We start from the raw sequence: 15,843 nt of genomic DNA, 5'->3' as shown, positions 1-15,843 counted from the left end.
TTGAACAAATGTTTATTATGATTCCTCCATGCATGAAGAAACAAGCCAAGGTACCAATGTTGCTGGAGAATGACTTTTTTTTTCGAGTCATTGCACAATGATGCACAAGATCATTTGAGCATGTTGGTGAATTATTTTTACACAGTAATTTACACATTTGTACAACGTTCATATTTCCATTGACCTTTTTTTTATTCTGTCATTTGTACTTATCCCCATATGACTCTACAAAAGGCACTGAACCTTTGTTAAATTCGCAAACTATTGTTTATGACTTTTGAATCCAAACAAACAACTTAAGTGGGCAGAAGAATTATAGCCTGCTGGATGTGTTTAGAAAAGCAGGCACCATTGACGCAGTCCTTCATATGTTTATCTAAGCTTCAAAATGGTTGTGGCTTTTCCCGCCCTCAAACTATATGACTGGTATGTTGACTTTGGTTCAAATGTGGTGGTTTCAGATGGACTTCCCTTTTTGCGGACACTTGTTTGCCTTCCAGTTAGGAATGCTGACCATTGACAACAAAATATCCGGAAAGGAAAAAAATGGAACAGGCTCTGTAGGCAGTTGTAAACTGCATGCCTGTGTTAAAAGTTGGGAAATAAAACCTGGGACAGTATTCATCAAATTTTCAGTCATCTTATGACATCATTTTTCATATGATGTCATTGATATTATAGAGTCAACATAAGTCAATCTGATTCGCTTTAGTCTACTTGGACCTGAAATCCACGGAAAAGAGATCACGGCAGCAACAGACGAATAAATCTTTTCAGTGAAACGCTTTAACACTTCAAATGGCTCCACGGCAGCCAAGTGTGAGGCAATCACCCATTACCACAACTACAGATCTGTTTTTTGAATCTCCATTTTGTGAGTATGCTTTATTCCTTCAGAGGAATGAAGCAAAATAATACTATTAATATTAACTCAAAATGTCAATAAACAAGTTAAAGCAAGCAAATATTTCCTTTTTTTGGGGGAGGGGGATGTTAGTCGCTATCAGAACAGAGTCGAATATAAAGGGATTGTCCTCGACTGGACACTGGGTTATCCGCAGTCTATCTCATTCCCCCATCCTGTGATTTTAGCAGTAACGCTTTCATTACGTTAATTTTCATCTGGGTTTGCGTAACCGCACAGGATGTTCTTTTTGTGCCCATAACGGGACAAAGATGATGACATGAGGCATACTGGTTTGTTGAGACATGCAACGGTTTCGCCTCTAACAATAGGTTTTGTTTCCTTCTTTTAAACCGGTGACATCACTTGTTTTTATGTGTAGGGGATGTGTGCCATGTCCGCTGTTTTCCCTTTGCACCCCGCTTTTTCAGACAATTTACGATCATGGTTGGACTTGGTCCTGTCTCGTGCACATACTTATGTCCTCTCTCTTCTGAAAGAACCACATCATATACTGTAAACAAAACTTCATGATCCAAAGCTATACGGGCAAATAGTTTGATCAAAATGCAATTAAGGGATTGGTACAATGTATTCAATGTACCGGACTTTTATTACAGAGGAAGAGAAGTCCGTCCCTGGGCATAAGCCTATGAAAGATAGGCTAACCCTCCTTCCTACAGTCCTTATGGAATGTGACTTTCCCTCCCAACTCCTCCCACTCCATTCTATCAAGCTATCAACGACCATCACAAAGGTAAATAACATGACTTTATTATATAGTACAGTTTATTTCTTTAATTACAATACCATAGCACATTTATTATACGTAAAATAAGGTAGATTTTGTATAGTTTTAAGGCTCAATTAGTAGAAAATTGTTTTATGGGGACCTGGGAACGGAGTATTCTCATTTTAATAGTTTCCTATGGGAAATTAATGTTTGGAATACACACTCTTCCCCTTACACACATTTTCTGGGAAGCAATTAAGTTCATAAGCCAATGTATCACTGCACTCGTGTTGGATATGCAGTATTTCCATAATGCAATTCTGTCCTTTTTTTAATGCAATTTTTATCTGGAGCCAGTTGGATCACATTGAATCTACTTTTTAACTCAACTGCCAGTCGGTTATTTGAGATTTGCTACACATGGGACTCATTTTCCTGTTGGAGTGGGGGTGGGGGTGCACGATTAAATTATAGCATGAGAAGATGAGATGGGGTGGCTGAAAGTGATGAGTTAAACGCCAAAGGGTAAAATGTATCATAGCAAATACGAATGGGGATGGGTGATTGCAATCGTTTCATTTGGGTCTTTTCAGCACCGGAATGTTTCTTGTGCAAAATTGGTAAGGTGAGGAAAAGGTGGAGCTACAGGTTAGTTGACATAGTGCATTTTTGATGGGGGTGGGAGAAAGCAGCTACAAATTAAAAGCATACCTTGCTTTATTCATTCACTCTTACAACATACCAGGAAAAATAACAAATGAGTCCATAAATAGTTCACATGAAAAAAAAAAAAACACTGAGGTAATAAATCAAATAAGAAGTATAATGTAACCTTTAAACTTCTTATTGCACTTCCTCCCTGCTCGATATAATAAAAAAGTACTGTATTTTCTGGAATATAAGGCACACCTTTAATGAATGACAAAAATATTTTCCATACATAAGGTGCACCGCATTATAAGGGGCACCTTCAATGAATGACATTTTAAAACCTTTCCATACATAAGGCGCACCGAATTATGAGGCTTTGAGAAAAAAAAATGTTTCTTTTAGGTGCGCTTTATAGTACATAAAATACGGTACTCAAATTTCTCACCTACAATTCATACGTAGTCACATAAAAACGGAGCAGGGTACATTTTGACCTACTATTGGATTTCAAGGTTGCCGTTAAGGCAGCGAGAGAGCAATTTTAGAAGCAGAGAACTTCCACCCACCCCCCCCAATCACACACATGGTCCTTGTTAGGCGATTCCCAGTCAGGGCATTGTGGTTGGGAACCAACTTGATATTTCACAGTTTTAAAACGACATTTAAAAAAAAAGGGTTTCTGCTGACAACTGCATTTATTCATTCGGTCAAAAGAGTTGATAGTGGTAAACAGCAGGAGGGAAAAAAAACATTGTTGGGGGAAGTGAAATGTGCCCACTCGGAATTGTTGTCATGTTGTTTTGAGACAAACACTCATCAAATCGTCTAAATTGACTTGAAGCAACAGTTCAAATCACATCCTTTACAGTGTATATCACCTGCTATGCACTACGTATATCACCTGCTATACACAAACTATTTCGGTATTCGTTTTTACAGGCCCCCAACAAAAAGAAAACAAAAAAAACACAATAGTCGCAATGGATCGATTACACTGTGAGGACCGATAGTTGGAGCAGTGGGAGGGGGGGGGGGGTTTGTTGCTTTTTGCATCCGGGTTTCAAATTCACACTTGCTGCTTTTCCATGCTTCGATCCGGAGACCAAAATGGAAATAAGAGACCAAAGTACTCATTCTACCAAAAAAAAAAAAGAATTTATCGACTTAGATGAACTCATTCACTCCCATTCCCCAATTTATCCGGGGATTGAAAGAAAATATGACGTAGAGCACCAATCCCTAATTTTTTCGGGTTTAGTTTTTTCATGCTTGGGTGCTGATAAAGCGCTGGCCATAGCCTCTGGCAGTGTATTTTTCTTTTCCACAAGGGTGCAACATTTCCCTTTTTTTCCATATTAGCACTTTGTTCCAGCTTCAGGTGTTGTTAAAGCGCTATAAAAACCAATATGTATGTATTACATTCTATTTTGGACATCTGCCCTTATTTCAAGCTCACATAACTCCAGACCCATATAATTTAGGAATTAACTCTTTTTTTTCTGATGAAAGAAAAGAGTCAAAAATTTATAACACTGTATAAAATGTTGATGTAGTCCTAAAACTTAATGTTCTGTGGGTCCTGGAATTCAAGTGACAATGACAAAAACCCTGGCACTGGAGTGGACACATTTTAACACGTCTTGCAATGAATAAGTTAAAGACACATTGCAGTTTGTTGGCATGTTATTTTTTCGCAAATGTGGCTGCAGGCTTTGATTGATGCTTTTTTTATTCAGTGTGTGTGTCTGTGTGTCTGTGTGTGTGTGTGTCTCACTGGTTAAATTGGCTGTTAAAACACACGATGAAAGCCTCTGGCAAACTTGACAGTGCGAGGGTTGCAGTCTAAGGGCTAATCGCTACTTTCAAAATCAAACTCGTCACCAGTTGCGGTGTTTATAAATTGCAGGGTGACACACGGCAACAGACGGCTCACAGATGTTGCGTGGTGAGATAAGGCTAGCGGCACACTGGGAGCAAATCACGTGAATGACATCAGGTTGCATTTATGTTTGTTGTGTCTCGACAAAAGTTTGGTACAATCCATTGGGATGACAAAAAGCCATTAGATGTACAAGCTCACATATTTAGATGTGATCATCATAATTGAGGAGTTTGCAATGAAAGAAAGGAGCGCCGTTGCGTGTGTGGAACTGTCGCCGCTTGGAATTGAAGCGGATTTACATTGAATAGGAGAAGTGAAACAACCTCTTTCGTCAATGGATGGTGCAGTTTTTTTTGTAACATTTAGCTTGTAGCAGAAGTGCACATTTCACCTGGATGTTCCTGATCCACTGGTGAAAAGGACACTTTGATCCACTCCACTTTCATCTAGAACTGCTTCATACTACAAAGATGGTGCATAAAATGCTTCTGATTGAACAACTGTGTCTTTCTCTTGTCATATTATTTTGTTATTTTGTTGTTTTGACTTCAAGATGGCAGCTCCAGTATTTTGTTTTTCTACTTCTTGCTTCCCTTTCCCCTTACTTTCATAACTTTGCTGCTATATAATATAAATCAAATCCAATCCAATGCAATCCAATATGCAAACGATGTGCTGACGGTCAAAAAAGGTCAATTTGGCTCATTATTTTTTTGCTTCACTTTGACTTTCACAGTATGGTGGGTAAAGTAAAAGTGGTCACGTGAAGCAAAAATCTTGAGTCATTCTCTATTGCAGCTTTAGACTTTATATTTTGCTACATTTTCACAAATAGGCTTGTGTTATTCTGCATTGATGATAATTTGATGAACTGTTTCTTCTTTGTTTTATGTTCTGGCAGGCTGAATGCCCTATCGCACTCTGCTGCCTCTCATAGGTGAGTCTTGGTACTGCGAGAGACATCCCGATTGATGGTGAACCTATGTGATGTATGTAGCGCCTAAACAAAAAAAGGTCTTGAATGGGATTTGTAAAAAATATCAATGTTACTTTGGATGGTATGTACATCCGGAACAAGTAGTCAATGAAAAACCTCACCGTCATTGTGGTTGAAGGCGTCATTAAAAAGTAAACTCAAAGTTTGTATCAAATGATATGTACAGTCATTTCAGACGGACAGCATTTTGCGATTAAAATACGATAAATAGAACCAAAAATATATTTACAAAAGGCATAATTAGAAGAGACAAGTATCTTTTTCACAGCTGCTGTTCCCCAAAAAGTATCTGAGCGTACACCGTGCCATTCCGCGACGCCTTGGCTTCCGGGATGGGCTTTACCAGATCCAACTCGGCATAGGTCAGAGTCTCCTCCACTATCCTCGGCTGAGGAGTTCAAATCCGAGTAAAGTATTAAAATGGAGGAGAGGATTGGAAGGAGACAAGGGATGGAAATGTAAACAGTGAGTAACCCAGGATGTGACAACATCGAGCTATTTTGCCTAAAATCACAAATCCGATCACAAATGCGGGGAGAGCCTCAAAACTAACTCATTCACTGCCAGATGATGTGCCAAAATGTGTTCACTCCAGTGCCAGGGTTTTTGTTATTTTCACTCAATTTGTGGGTCCCATAGAATATTGAATTTTAGGACTACATCAACATTCAATACCGTGTTATATCGAAACATTAGAATCTCTTTTTTCATAAGAAAAAAAGAGTTAATTCCTAAATGATAAGAAGTTATATGAGCTTGAAATGAGGGCAGCTGTCCAAAATACAGTGCAATCCATACATAATGGTTTATATAGCGCTTTAATAACAGATGAAGCTAGAACAAAGCGCTAACATGGGAAAAAGGGAAAATAACATTGCCAGAGGCCATGGCCAGCACTTTATCGGCACCCAAGCATATATAAAAAAAAAACAAATCCGGGAATGACGCTCTGTCATATTTTCAATTCCCGAATAAAATCACGAATGGCAGTGAATGAGTTAAAAGACTGGGAGAAAAACGATGAACTTCGCGTAACATTTTAGTGATCAGAGCAAGCATGCAAAACATAATATATGAACAATGGAATCACATAAAGTGTATGAGGGTACATTAATTGGAATATTACTAAAATAATTTTGGCTTGTGTGACATCACAAGCTGTGCATTTGGCGCCATATACAGCGCGATGGCGACCGAAAGCAAATGGAAGCAATTACTGGAGGGGTTTGCAGTCATTTGGCATCAATAACAAAATAGTCCAACTCAGCAGAAGAGAGAACTGTTGGAAATGGGATTTGTACTCACCAAAACGACTTTCCTTGGTTGTGGTTTTAAAAGTTTGGGTTTCCACGCTTTGTCTCTGATGGGAACTGCAGGAGTGAAATAAAGATTGCTGGTGGTTGGATGTTTTTTTTTTTTCAGAAATTTTAATGACCTTACAAACAGCGACGGCGTCATAGCAGTACAATAAGCCTTGGCATTTGGAAAAGAGCAACAATCAGCATTTTCTGGTCTGAAAAAAAAACAAAGCCTAAAATTGTTCATTGTTGCAATTGTTCACACTGAAATGAGGCGAAAAGCAACCCAAGATATGGTTAGCTTGGATTGAGAATGTTTGCTTTCACAAACAACATGACTCCCATTTAAAGTTGAAAATGCAAAGAATGTTGGATTGGATTTGCCTTTATTAGTCTCGCAGTGGAGAAATTTACATTTCACAGCAGCAAAGTTATGAAAGAAATGAAAGTAGAAAAGCAACATACATACATACATACATACATACACACACACACACACACACACACACACACACACACACACACACACACACACACACACACACACACACACACACACACACACACACACACACACACACACACACACACACACACATACATACATACATACATACATACATACATACTACATAGAAAATCAGCACAATCGATCCAAGCACAAACTGGTTTTTTTTTCTGCTCATATTTGTGATTTTTGCTTGAATTAGGTAGTCATGTGATAAATAGCAAATCTGATACCTTTTGCTGGTATATCTGGTGGTATTTCCTCTTGGTAATCTCTGCTCCTTTTCTTCCTGTATCTCCTCACCTTCTTAGGCAAGGCCGGAGACACACTGACCACACCGGTGACGGTTTCTCCTGAACTACAGTGGAAAAAAAACAAACCAAAACAAAGAATAACCATCAATTTCAACCATTATGGAATGAATGGACACCTATATGGCTCAGATGCTTACCTATTCCTTGAGCTTTTAACCAAATGGTAATTCTCTATAATGAAACAGTGAAGCGACAAAAAACAGGTACAACAAGTGCAGCTGGTGAGATTCAACTTTAAATAACAGAAACAAAAGGCTTGCTCGAAAGGTCAAAGGTCCATCCTGAGAAGTGCCTTCTCGGTCTGCTGACCTTTTAACCGTTGCTTCCTCTGTATACACTGGCAGGTTACCGTCACTGTGAACATGCACATGCACAGCAGGCCCACGGAGCAAATCAGTACAGCACATAGGTACACATCTGAAATATAAACATAAAAAGGGAAGAAAATAGAGAGGGGAGTTAAAAAAAAAAAGAGGATGTGGCTTTACTTTATTTTCGGAAGAAGTACATCCTTTTGGTTAGGCTATTTTTGACACATAGACATTACAAATACAAGAACTTACCTTCAAACAAGCTCCACAGCCCTTCTTTGGCTTCAGTGGCCGGAAGCACGTGTACTACATGGAGGGAAAACGCACACAGTGAGAAAAGAAACAGTCATATAAAGTCTATAGTCATCACCGTGGCTTCCTTTGCCGCCAGACTAAATTGACTGTTGAAATAAAAACAACATTTAGCATCACGGCTACTTGTGGTTTCATTTTATTATGAAACTGGTGAAAAAAGGTGTATATTTGACAATTGCAGAGGGTTAAATCAACAGTGGTCGTTGCGGCATTTTTTACCAGAGAAATGTTGAGTTGGAAGGATTTAAAAATGTGCCCGGATAACCTGGAAAATAGTCATTTGAAATTCCCTTAGTGACCCTTCACACATCCGGCGTTACAGAAATCTAATTTTAAAAAGACTTATAAATAAAACAGTCAGGGATGATTTTCTATTTTCTTTTTGCACCGTTTTTTTATGGATGTTAATAACACTATGTCACCCCTTTTGCAGCTAAAAGGGACACCAAAAAATATGTCCAAGATTATAATAAAAACTATTAAAAAAATCTAGATCACCCTGTATCACTTTAAGAAGACATCAAATGTAATACATTTAAATGTCATTCATTCATTCATTTTTTTGAGGCAAATTAGAAAGTATTTTTTTAACTCTTTCACTACCAGACATGTGCAAGAACATGTCCACGCCAGTGTGAGGCTTTTTGTCATTATCACTCTAATTCCAGGGCCCACATAATATAGTTTTAGAACTACATAAACATTCAATAAAGCTTAAGAAACCTTAGATTCTCTTCTTTCTTCAGAAAAAAATCTGTTTCCTTCCATATAATTCCTAAATTATATGGGTCTGGAGTTATATGAGCTTGAAATGAGGGCAGTTGTCCAAAATACAATGCAATACATACATATCGGTTTATATAGGGCTTTAACAACAGATGAAGCTGGAACAAAGCGCTAACATGGAAGAAAAGGGAAATGCTGCCTCTTTGTGGAAAGGAAAAAACATTGTCAGAAGTCTGGCCAGTGCTCTATCAGCACCTAAACAAGAAAAAACAAAACCTGAAAAAGATCGGGAAGGGCGCTCTATGTCATATTTTCAATTCCAGAATAAATTTGTGAATGGTAGTGAATGAGTTAACCTAGCAGAGACAACATTGTAGGCCTTGACCCCGCCCCCACCCGTTGCATACGACAGTATTTGTCAAATATACTTTCCAAGTGACATCATCACAATGATACAATCATAAGCAATGATCTCATGAAGCCTTACAAACAAATAGCGAATGATGCCATAGAGTCATTGTAGCATTAAAGAGCGGCATGGCACACCGCCCGGTCACCACAATGCCACAAATACCGATATTTATACATTGTGATACCAAAACCGAGCACGTTTCTGTGAAAACATCATGAAGCTGCTGGTGAAATACACATTTCACCGTCAAATATTTTGTAAACAGACCTTTTATAGACCAGTTCCTTGAACCCAAGGTAAGCTGATACACCCACCAACTTTGTTTACCCATTTCATGCGTCGGTCATGATAACCTGTAACCTGATAAACTGTCCACTGTAGTAACCGCTGTCCTTTTACGGGTCCAAGACAGCTGTCGTTGAGTAGTGGATGTTGGATGGTGATGTCAGTCTCTGATGTCATTATATGAATGACTTTGTTGTGAGAAGGGATGCTAAGCTTCAGTTGATATTATTGAAGGTGTGTGTTCTGTGTAGTCAACAGACTTCCATAAAGATGTAGCAGGTCTAAGATTAGTCGCGAGCAACCCGAACCTACTTCACTTAGACTATAGAACTAATTCGTTGTTTGTTCTCAGACAAAAATGGAAGTCCAAGGCGACGGCCAACACAACGGTCCAATTCGTAAGTATTTTACTGTTTACCAACAACGTTTTGAGCTGCAACAAGTCATATGTACATCTCATCTTGTGATCCATCCCCGTTCCAGGCCGCCGTTTCCGCCGAAGATTAGGACAAGGCGCACCAAATGTGGGAGCCCTCAGAGTCAACGTTTGCGTCTCCAACCAGGAGATCACTATTTCCTTTCAGGTAGTGCCGAGGCCAGGTGGCGACGCTGACAACGAAAACAATGCCAACGACGCCAATACAGAAGAAAGTGACGGGAATAGTGAAGACATTGATGCTAATCCTAGTAGTGAAGACAATGACGGTCAGGTTGAAAACAACAACAGCGACGCTAACGTTGAAGAAAGTGACGGGAATAGCGAAGACGTCGCACAACATCCTAGCGGTGAGGAAAACAACGGCATTATTGAAAACAATGACTGCAATATTGACGACGACAATGCCATCAATGAAGACAACAACGTGAATAACGAAGACGCCGTCGCCGATATCGAAGACGACGATGCTAATAACGAACACAATGACAGCGAAGTCAGCATTGAACGCAATGACAGCGATGTCAGCGTTGGAGATGCTAACAACGAGATCAACGTCGAAGACAACAACATTGACGCCAATGCTGAAAACGATCCCAACAACGACGACAGTGAGGCGTCAACGGAAGAAACCGGCAGCGACGCTAGCAGCCTACAGAGTGACGAGCACGCCGCTGACAATCCCGAATTCAACATTTCAATGGGCATCATGCCATTCCCGCGCGGTAATATACCGCAGAACATTTTCGTCGAATTCCACGGGACCAGTACAGCCGGCTTTATGAGTGACAATGAAAACAGTGACAGCGAGAGTTCACTGGAATAAAATACGGAAAACCACCGTAATATTGAAAACAACGTTTTCAAAAGCAATGGGACATGCTATGTGACTGAATACTTGAAGGCCCTGTAAAAACGATTTGGTCACTTTCCATGATGGTATCAAGTTTTTGCACAAAATACAAATTCAACTCATTCACTGCCAGACGATGTGCAAAAATGTGTCCGCTGCGGTGCCAAGGTTTTTATCATTTTCACTTAAAATGCCCACAGAATATTGAGTTGTCGGACTATATAAACATTCAATTCAGCGTAAAAAACTTTAGATTCAGAAAAAAAGTTAATTCCTAACTTACATGGGTCTGGAGTTATCTGAGCTTGAAATGGGGGCGGCTGTACAAAATACAATATATACATATTGATTTATATAGCGCTTTAACAACAGCTGAAGCTGTAACAAAGCGCAAACATGGACAAAAGGCAAATGCTGCTCTCTCGTGGAAGGGAAAATCATTGCCAGACGTCTGACCAGGGCTTTATGGGCACCCCCGCAAGGAAATCACACCTTTCAATTCCCAAATAAATTAGGGAATAGCAGCGAATGAGTTCACGACATTGCAAAATCGCAATAATTGCCATGTTGTGACTTATTTTGAAGTTGTGTGTGAAGCTGGCCAAACCGAAGCCATCATCAATCAATCTCAATCCCGCGATGAAGCTTCAATAAAACTTCAATTCCCCATATAGAATGCACCCTCTATTTTCAAGCGATTTAAAGGACTACAGTAGCCCAGAATGAATGAGTCAACCATCGGCAGGAACAGCGTAGCATTGAGGGCAGTGTCTTGGCTCTTTTTAATGCGCCAAACAAACCCAACACCAGATGCGGACTGCTGTGAATGACGAAACTGTGCATTCATCACTCAACCATTCAACCGCTGTTTTCTTGTGCTACAATGAATTGCTCTCACAGTTATATATTCAAATTGCACACATCTGGATGCGGGTCCATTTTATTGTCTTTTGGAATGATAATTTTTGATTGGGAGGAATGTCCGTGCAATTTGACTGTCATCGCTGGACAGCTGTGGGGAGATTGTGCTTTTTTTTTGTGGGGAGATTGTGCTTTTTTTGCGCCTATAGTCAGCAGCATTTTACAGCCCTGCTTTGTTCAGCGGAAAGGTCAGTGCTGTTGGTCGCGGCTTGGAATTGAAGCGAATTTACGTGGGACGGGAGATGTCACACAATCTCTTTTAGTCAATGGATGTTACAGCTTCGTGTTTGCTTTCAAGCGAATGTGCACAATTCACCATGATGTCCCTGATCCACTGTTGAAAAGGAGGATGTGATCCTCTCTTTCATCTTGAACTGCTTCAAGCAACAGAGAGGGTGCAGAAATTGCTTCAGATTGAACTACTGTCTATGTCTTTGTGTTGTCATATTATTTGTTATTTATTTTTTTGTTCTTTTGACTTCAAGATGGCGCAGTGAGAGTGGCTGCCTTTACAGCAGCTCAAGTATTTTGTTTTTCTACTTATTTATTTCCTTTTTTCTTCCTTTCATCACGTTGCTGCTGTAAAATGTAAATTTCTCCACTGCGAGACTAATAAAGGTTAATCCAATCAAACAGAACCCACCCTTTGCTCAACTATGTCTCTACTCCCATTTACTTCAAAAACAAAACTCCACAATCTCAGTTTATTTATGTCAAGCGACTTCTCGTCGCTGTTTTACAAGCAGATATGTGTTTATTATTGCTAGCGCTAAAGGGTCTGGTGTGAGATGGAGTGAGGAAGCACCTGGACACCTGATGTCATTGGGCCACAGGGATTCCATGAAGCCCCCGTCAACACTCCAAAGGACATTAAACCAATGTACTTGGTCATCCTGAGTCTTTTCCGTTAGTGTTCATGCGTGGCTGTGCGCTACCAAGCTGACTGGCCCACAGACAGACAACAAATTAATAATTATCTTCCATCCAATAAAGAATTGGTAGATTCAACATCATGTGATTGTAACACTGCTCTTTTGGACTGTTTCATGCGCCGCCCTGTAACCTGATAACATAATACAATGTCCATTTAAGTAACCCTGTTGCCATAATGGGTACATTTTACCATCCAAAATATTAAGTCTAAACTTGTAATACAGAAAAATAAATAAAAACATAGAATAATAATATACTAGTTCACGACTTGTGCTCATGCAGAGTGGCTTCCCCCTTCCTACAACATTCTATTGTCCCATTTCTACCAAGTCTGTCGCCTCCCCCCACCGTCCTACATTTGGAGGAAACTTTTGGACATAGCCAACGTTAACAACTCGCGTTCAGGTCCGCGTGTCAGCCCAACCCAGACTTGGCCTGGGACACAGTCACCCAAAAGTCACGCATCCATGGAAAATGTGGTGACTGCCCTGCGTTGTTTTTGAAAGTGGGAAGTATGAAAAGAGGGAAAAAAGTGACAGTTTTTAATAATCACAATACATTTCATTTTTCATTTATTAGCGCCTCTCAAAACTCTCAAGGTCACATTTCAGTCACTGGATATGTTTCTCTGTGGGTGGGCAGCCACACATGCCAGAGTTCACTCAACCCGGAATAACTCAAATAAATACAAAGCTAGATCGCTAGCTAATGGCAAGTAAGCTAGCTAGATAGCTAATAGTTTTCTGTCTTCATTCGATTTCAACCCTTTTATGCACCAATAACAATAAAGTTGTAACCTGATACTATGATAAGCAGTCCACTGGAGTAAAGCAAGCACCACCTTTTTTGGACGGGGTTGAAATAAAAGTGAATCTGCGCTAAATGAGTGAGTAAAAGCCACACGAAAACCTCACACAGCCTCTGGTCCCATTTCAGGTTGATCTCCTCAGTCAAAGCCGCAGTTTGCTGCACCGAATGATCCTTTCGTATGAAGGCTGTATTTTCTAACTGTCTCGCTTGAATGATTTTCAGATGTTTTGCAGCGCCGGTAAAGACAGCGTATGGCACACGGTCAACGTCATCGTTATCATTCTTTGCTAATTGGATCAGATTTTACACTGTACAGAAACCTCCCATTGTAAAACCTCAAACGGTTTCATCACATCTGGGAGCTCTTGAGCAACATCTGCGGCGACTTCGACCATCCCCACGGAGGAACCTGCGTAAAAATGTGGTTTGGCTTCTATCGCGGCAAAGGTTTGACAGCGCTTCTGTTGCAGTGACTAAAATAACTGTTTAAGTCTCCGCTTATCTTGGTGAGGTCATCGGTGTGAGGCGAGGTCGCAAGAAACGACAATTCCTGGCCAATTTGAAACATTTCGATTTATTTTTCATGTCGGTAACAAACGGTATAGCAGCTCACCTCTAAGTTCAGTTTCGGCCGACGAGTTGGACGAGGCCTTCCAGCGATCCTGCTGCTTTTTGAATTCCTGAACCCGACAGATGTAGAGACCTCTATCCCCCTCGGACACGTTCAAGATCACCAAGTCAAAGATCTTGCCCTGCTTCACCACCGTCAGCTTCATTTTGGGCCACGAGAAGCTCTTGGTGTAATTTCCGTAGAACCGGGCCTTTCTCATGTTGACCCGGGCGATGAGGTGTTCATCTTCGGCCCTGTCGGAGCCCGCCGGCAGGAAGGTCCATTTCACAACGGGCAGTGCGGCATTGCGACGGCGCTGGGAGACCACGCAGGACAGTGTGACGTTTTGGCCCTCCTGGACCACCGTGAAGGGCGACGGGGTGATTGTAACGTTGATGGCGGAACACAAATCTATTGAAGCAAAGAATAAACAAAAAAAATGACCCAAAGTGGTGACAAAGTACCTAAATGAAGCTCTTCAACTCACTTTTAAATGGCGGTTCGGAACCAAGAGGCCACTAGATGTTATTTTCCCATCAAATGTCACCTTTCATTTAAACATTGACACTAACAAGCAACACCAGAGGCCAAAACATTCTACAAACAGCTGCAAAATATCATTTTGCCCCAGCAGTCAGTGCATCCCCAGATAAAATAAACACAAATTGGTTTATCTGTTGTTTAAATGAACCCCCACACCCCAATGTGTCTGACATGCTCAGACTTTACGGCATCCATCTGGAAATGGCAAACATTTGTGCATCTTTCCTACCTCCAAACAGCGCTTGAACCAGGAGAACAAAGAACGCAGAAGAAAGCATTTTCCACGACTGCAACCCCCATAAACCTTCACTTGAATGATTCTGAGGAAAAGTTGCCCAAAAACTTCCTCCGCCTCCCCCCTCCAAAAAGAGAAGTGTAATATGAACACTACACTCTGCTCAGAACCTCCCCCTCGTGCTTCCCTTGTACTCTCTCCAAGACATTGAGAGACCGTTCGGCGGCACACACACTCTTGGAAGGTGATCGCCCGCACGCGCACCCACGTTCATTTTTTTTTGCATCTGGAAAACGAATGGGAAATGTAAATAAATTCCTGGAGTTTGACGCCGAAAAAAAAAACACACTACCAGCTGTGGAGAGCAGTTGGCGCCGACCTCACTCAAGGGCTTTGATTTTGGAAAAGGGAGGAGGTGGCAATGGGTGAATTAGTCTGTCCTTGTGTGTGGCTGTCACGCTTTGGTTTGCGACCAACCTACAGCAGCACAGAGTGTTGGTCGTTTTATTCAGTGCCGGGTCATTGTTTGTTTCATCCTGGCAGGTTTGTTTCATGTTGTCATTTTTTGTTTACTACTTTGGACCTTTCTGTTCTGATGACTTTGTTGTTTGAGATTTTGTTCCTGGTGATTTTATTTCACACAATTAGTCCAAATACACCCGGTTCCTCCCTCCTGCCTGCTTTTTTGGGGTCCACCCCCATCACCACCTTGTTGATAAGACACAGAAATGTGTCCTGAGACATAATGAACCGATTACCTCATTCACTGCCAGACATGTGCAAAAATGTGTCCACTCCAGTGCCACGGTTTTGGTCATTGTCACTGAAATTCCAGAACCCACAGGATATTGAGTTTTAGGACTACATCAACATTCAATGCAGCGTATGAAACTTTGGACTCTCTTCTTTCATCAGAAAAAAAAGAGTTAATTCCTAAATTTTATGGGTCTGGAGTTATATGAGCTTGAAATGAGTGCAGTTGTCCTAAATACAATGCCATACATTCATGTTGGTTTATATGGTGCTTTAACAACAGCTGAAGCTGGAACAAAGCGCTCACATGGAAAAAAGGGAAATGCTGCTTTATCAGCAGCCAATCATGACAAAATCATGACATATTTTCAATTCTTCCCGAATAAATTTGTGAATATGAACGAATGAGTTAA

The 15,843-nt window shown here is 40.6% G+C and overlaps 1 protein-coding gene across 2 annotated transcripts; it reads right to left on the bottom strand.

The window, feature by feature from the left end:
• Positions 1–1,750: 1,750 nt before the first annotated feature.
• On the bottom strand, positions 1,751–15,220 carry vstm4b (V-set and transmembrane domain containing 4b). Of its 2 annotated transcripts, none has more exons than XM_089016060.1 (8): positions 14,672–15,220; positions 13,903–14,310; positions 7,851–7,904; positions 7,597–7,704; positions 7,425–7,458; positions 7,207–7,331; positions 6,473–6,537; positions 1,751–3,423 (listed from the first exon to the last, which is right to left on the bottom strand). In XM_089016060.1, the coding sequence occupies exons 1-8, from the start codon at positions 14,718–14,720 to the stop codon at positions 3,355–3,357; spliced, it is 912 nt and encodes a 303-aa protein (XP_088872186.1). In that variant the 5' UTR covers positions 14,721–15,220; the 3' UTR covers positions 1,751–3,354. The 2 variants fall into 2 exon arrangements, with proteins under 2 accessions (XP_088872186.1, XP_088872185.1); XM_089016059.1 differs by having other exon boundaries at positions 1,751–5,555; positions 14,672–15,219.
• Positions 15,221–15,843: the final 623 nt, after the last annotated feature.

Source organism: Hippocampus bargibanti, linkage group LG15 (genome assembly GCF_051943395.1).
Source record: "Hippocampus bargibanti isolate YZ-2025 linkage group LG15, ASM5194339v1, whole genome shotgun sequence".
NCBI classification, from domain to species: Eukaryota; Metazoa; Chordata; class Actinopteri; order Syngnathiformes; family Syngnathidae; genus Hippocampus; species Hippocampus bargibanti.
Note: the sequence above shows the minus strand (reverse complement) of the source record. Positions and strands in the feature narration are given on the sequence as shown.

Coding starts and splice junctions, on each gene's coding strand:
- vstm4b (XM_089016059.1), bottom strand. CDS start 14,720: ATGCTTTCTTCTGCGTTCTTTGTTCTCCTGGTTCAAGCGCTGTTTGGA. Junction 7,905..13,902: donor GGCCGAAACTGAACTTAGAG/GTGAGCTGCTAT, acceptor CCCTCCATGTAG/TACACGTGCTTCCGGCCACT. Junction 7,705..7,850: donor GCTGTGGAGCTTGTTTGAAG/GTAAGTTCTTGT, acceptor TTTATATTTCAG/ATGTGTACCTATGTGCTGTA.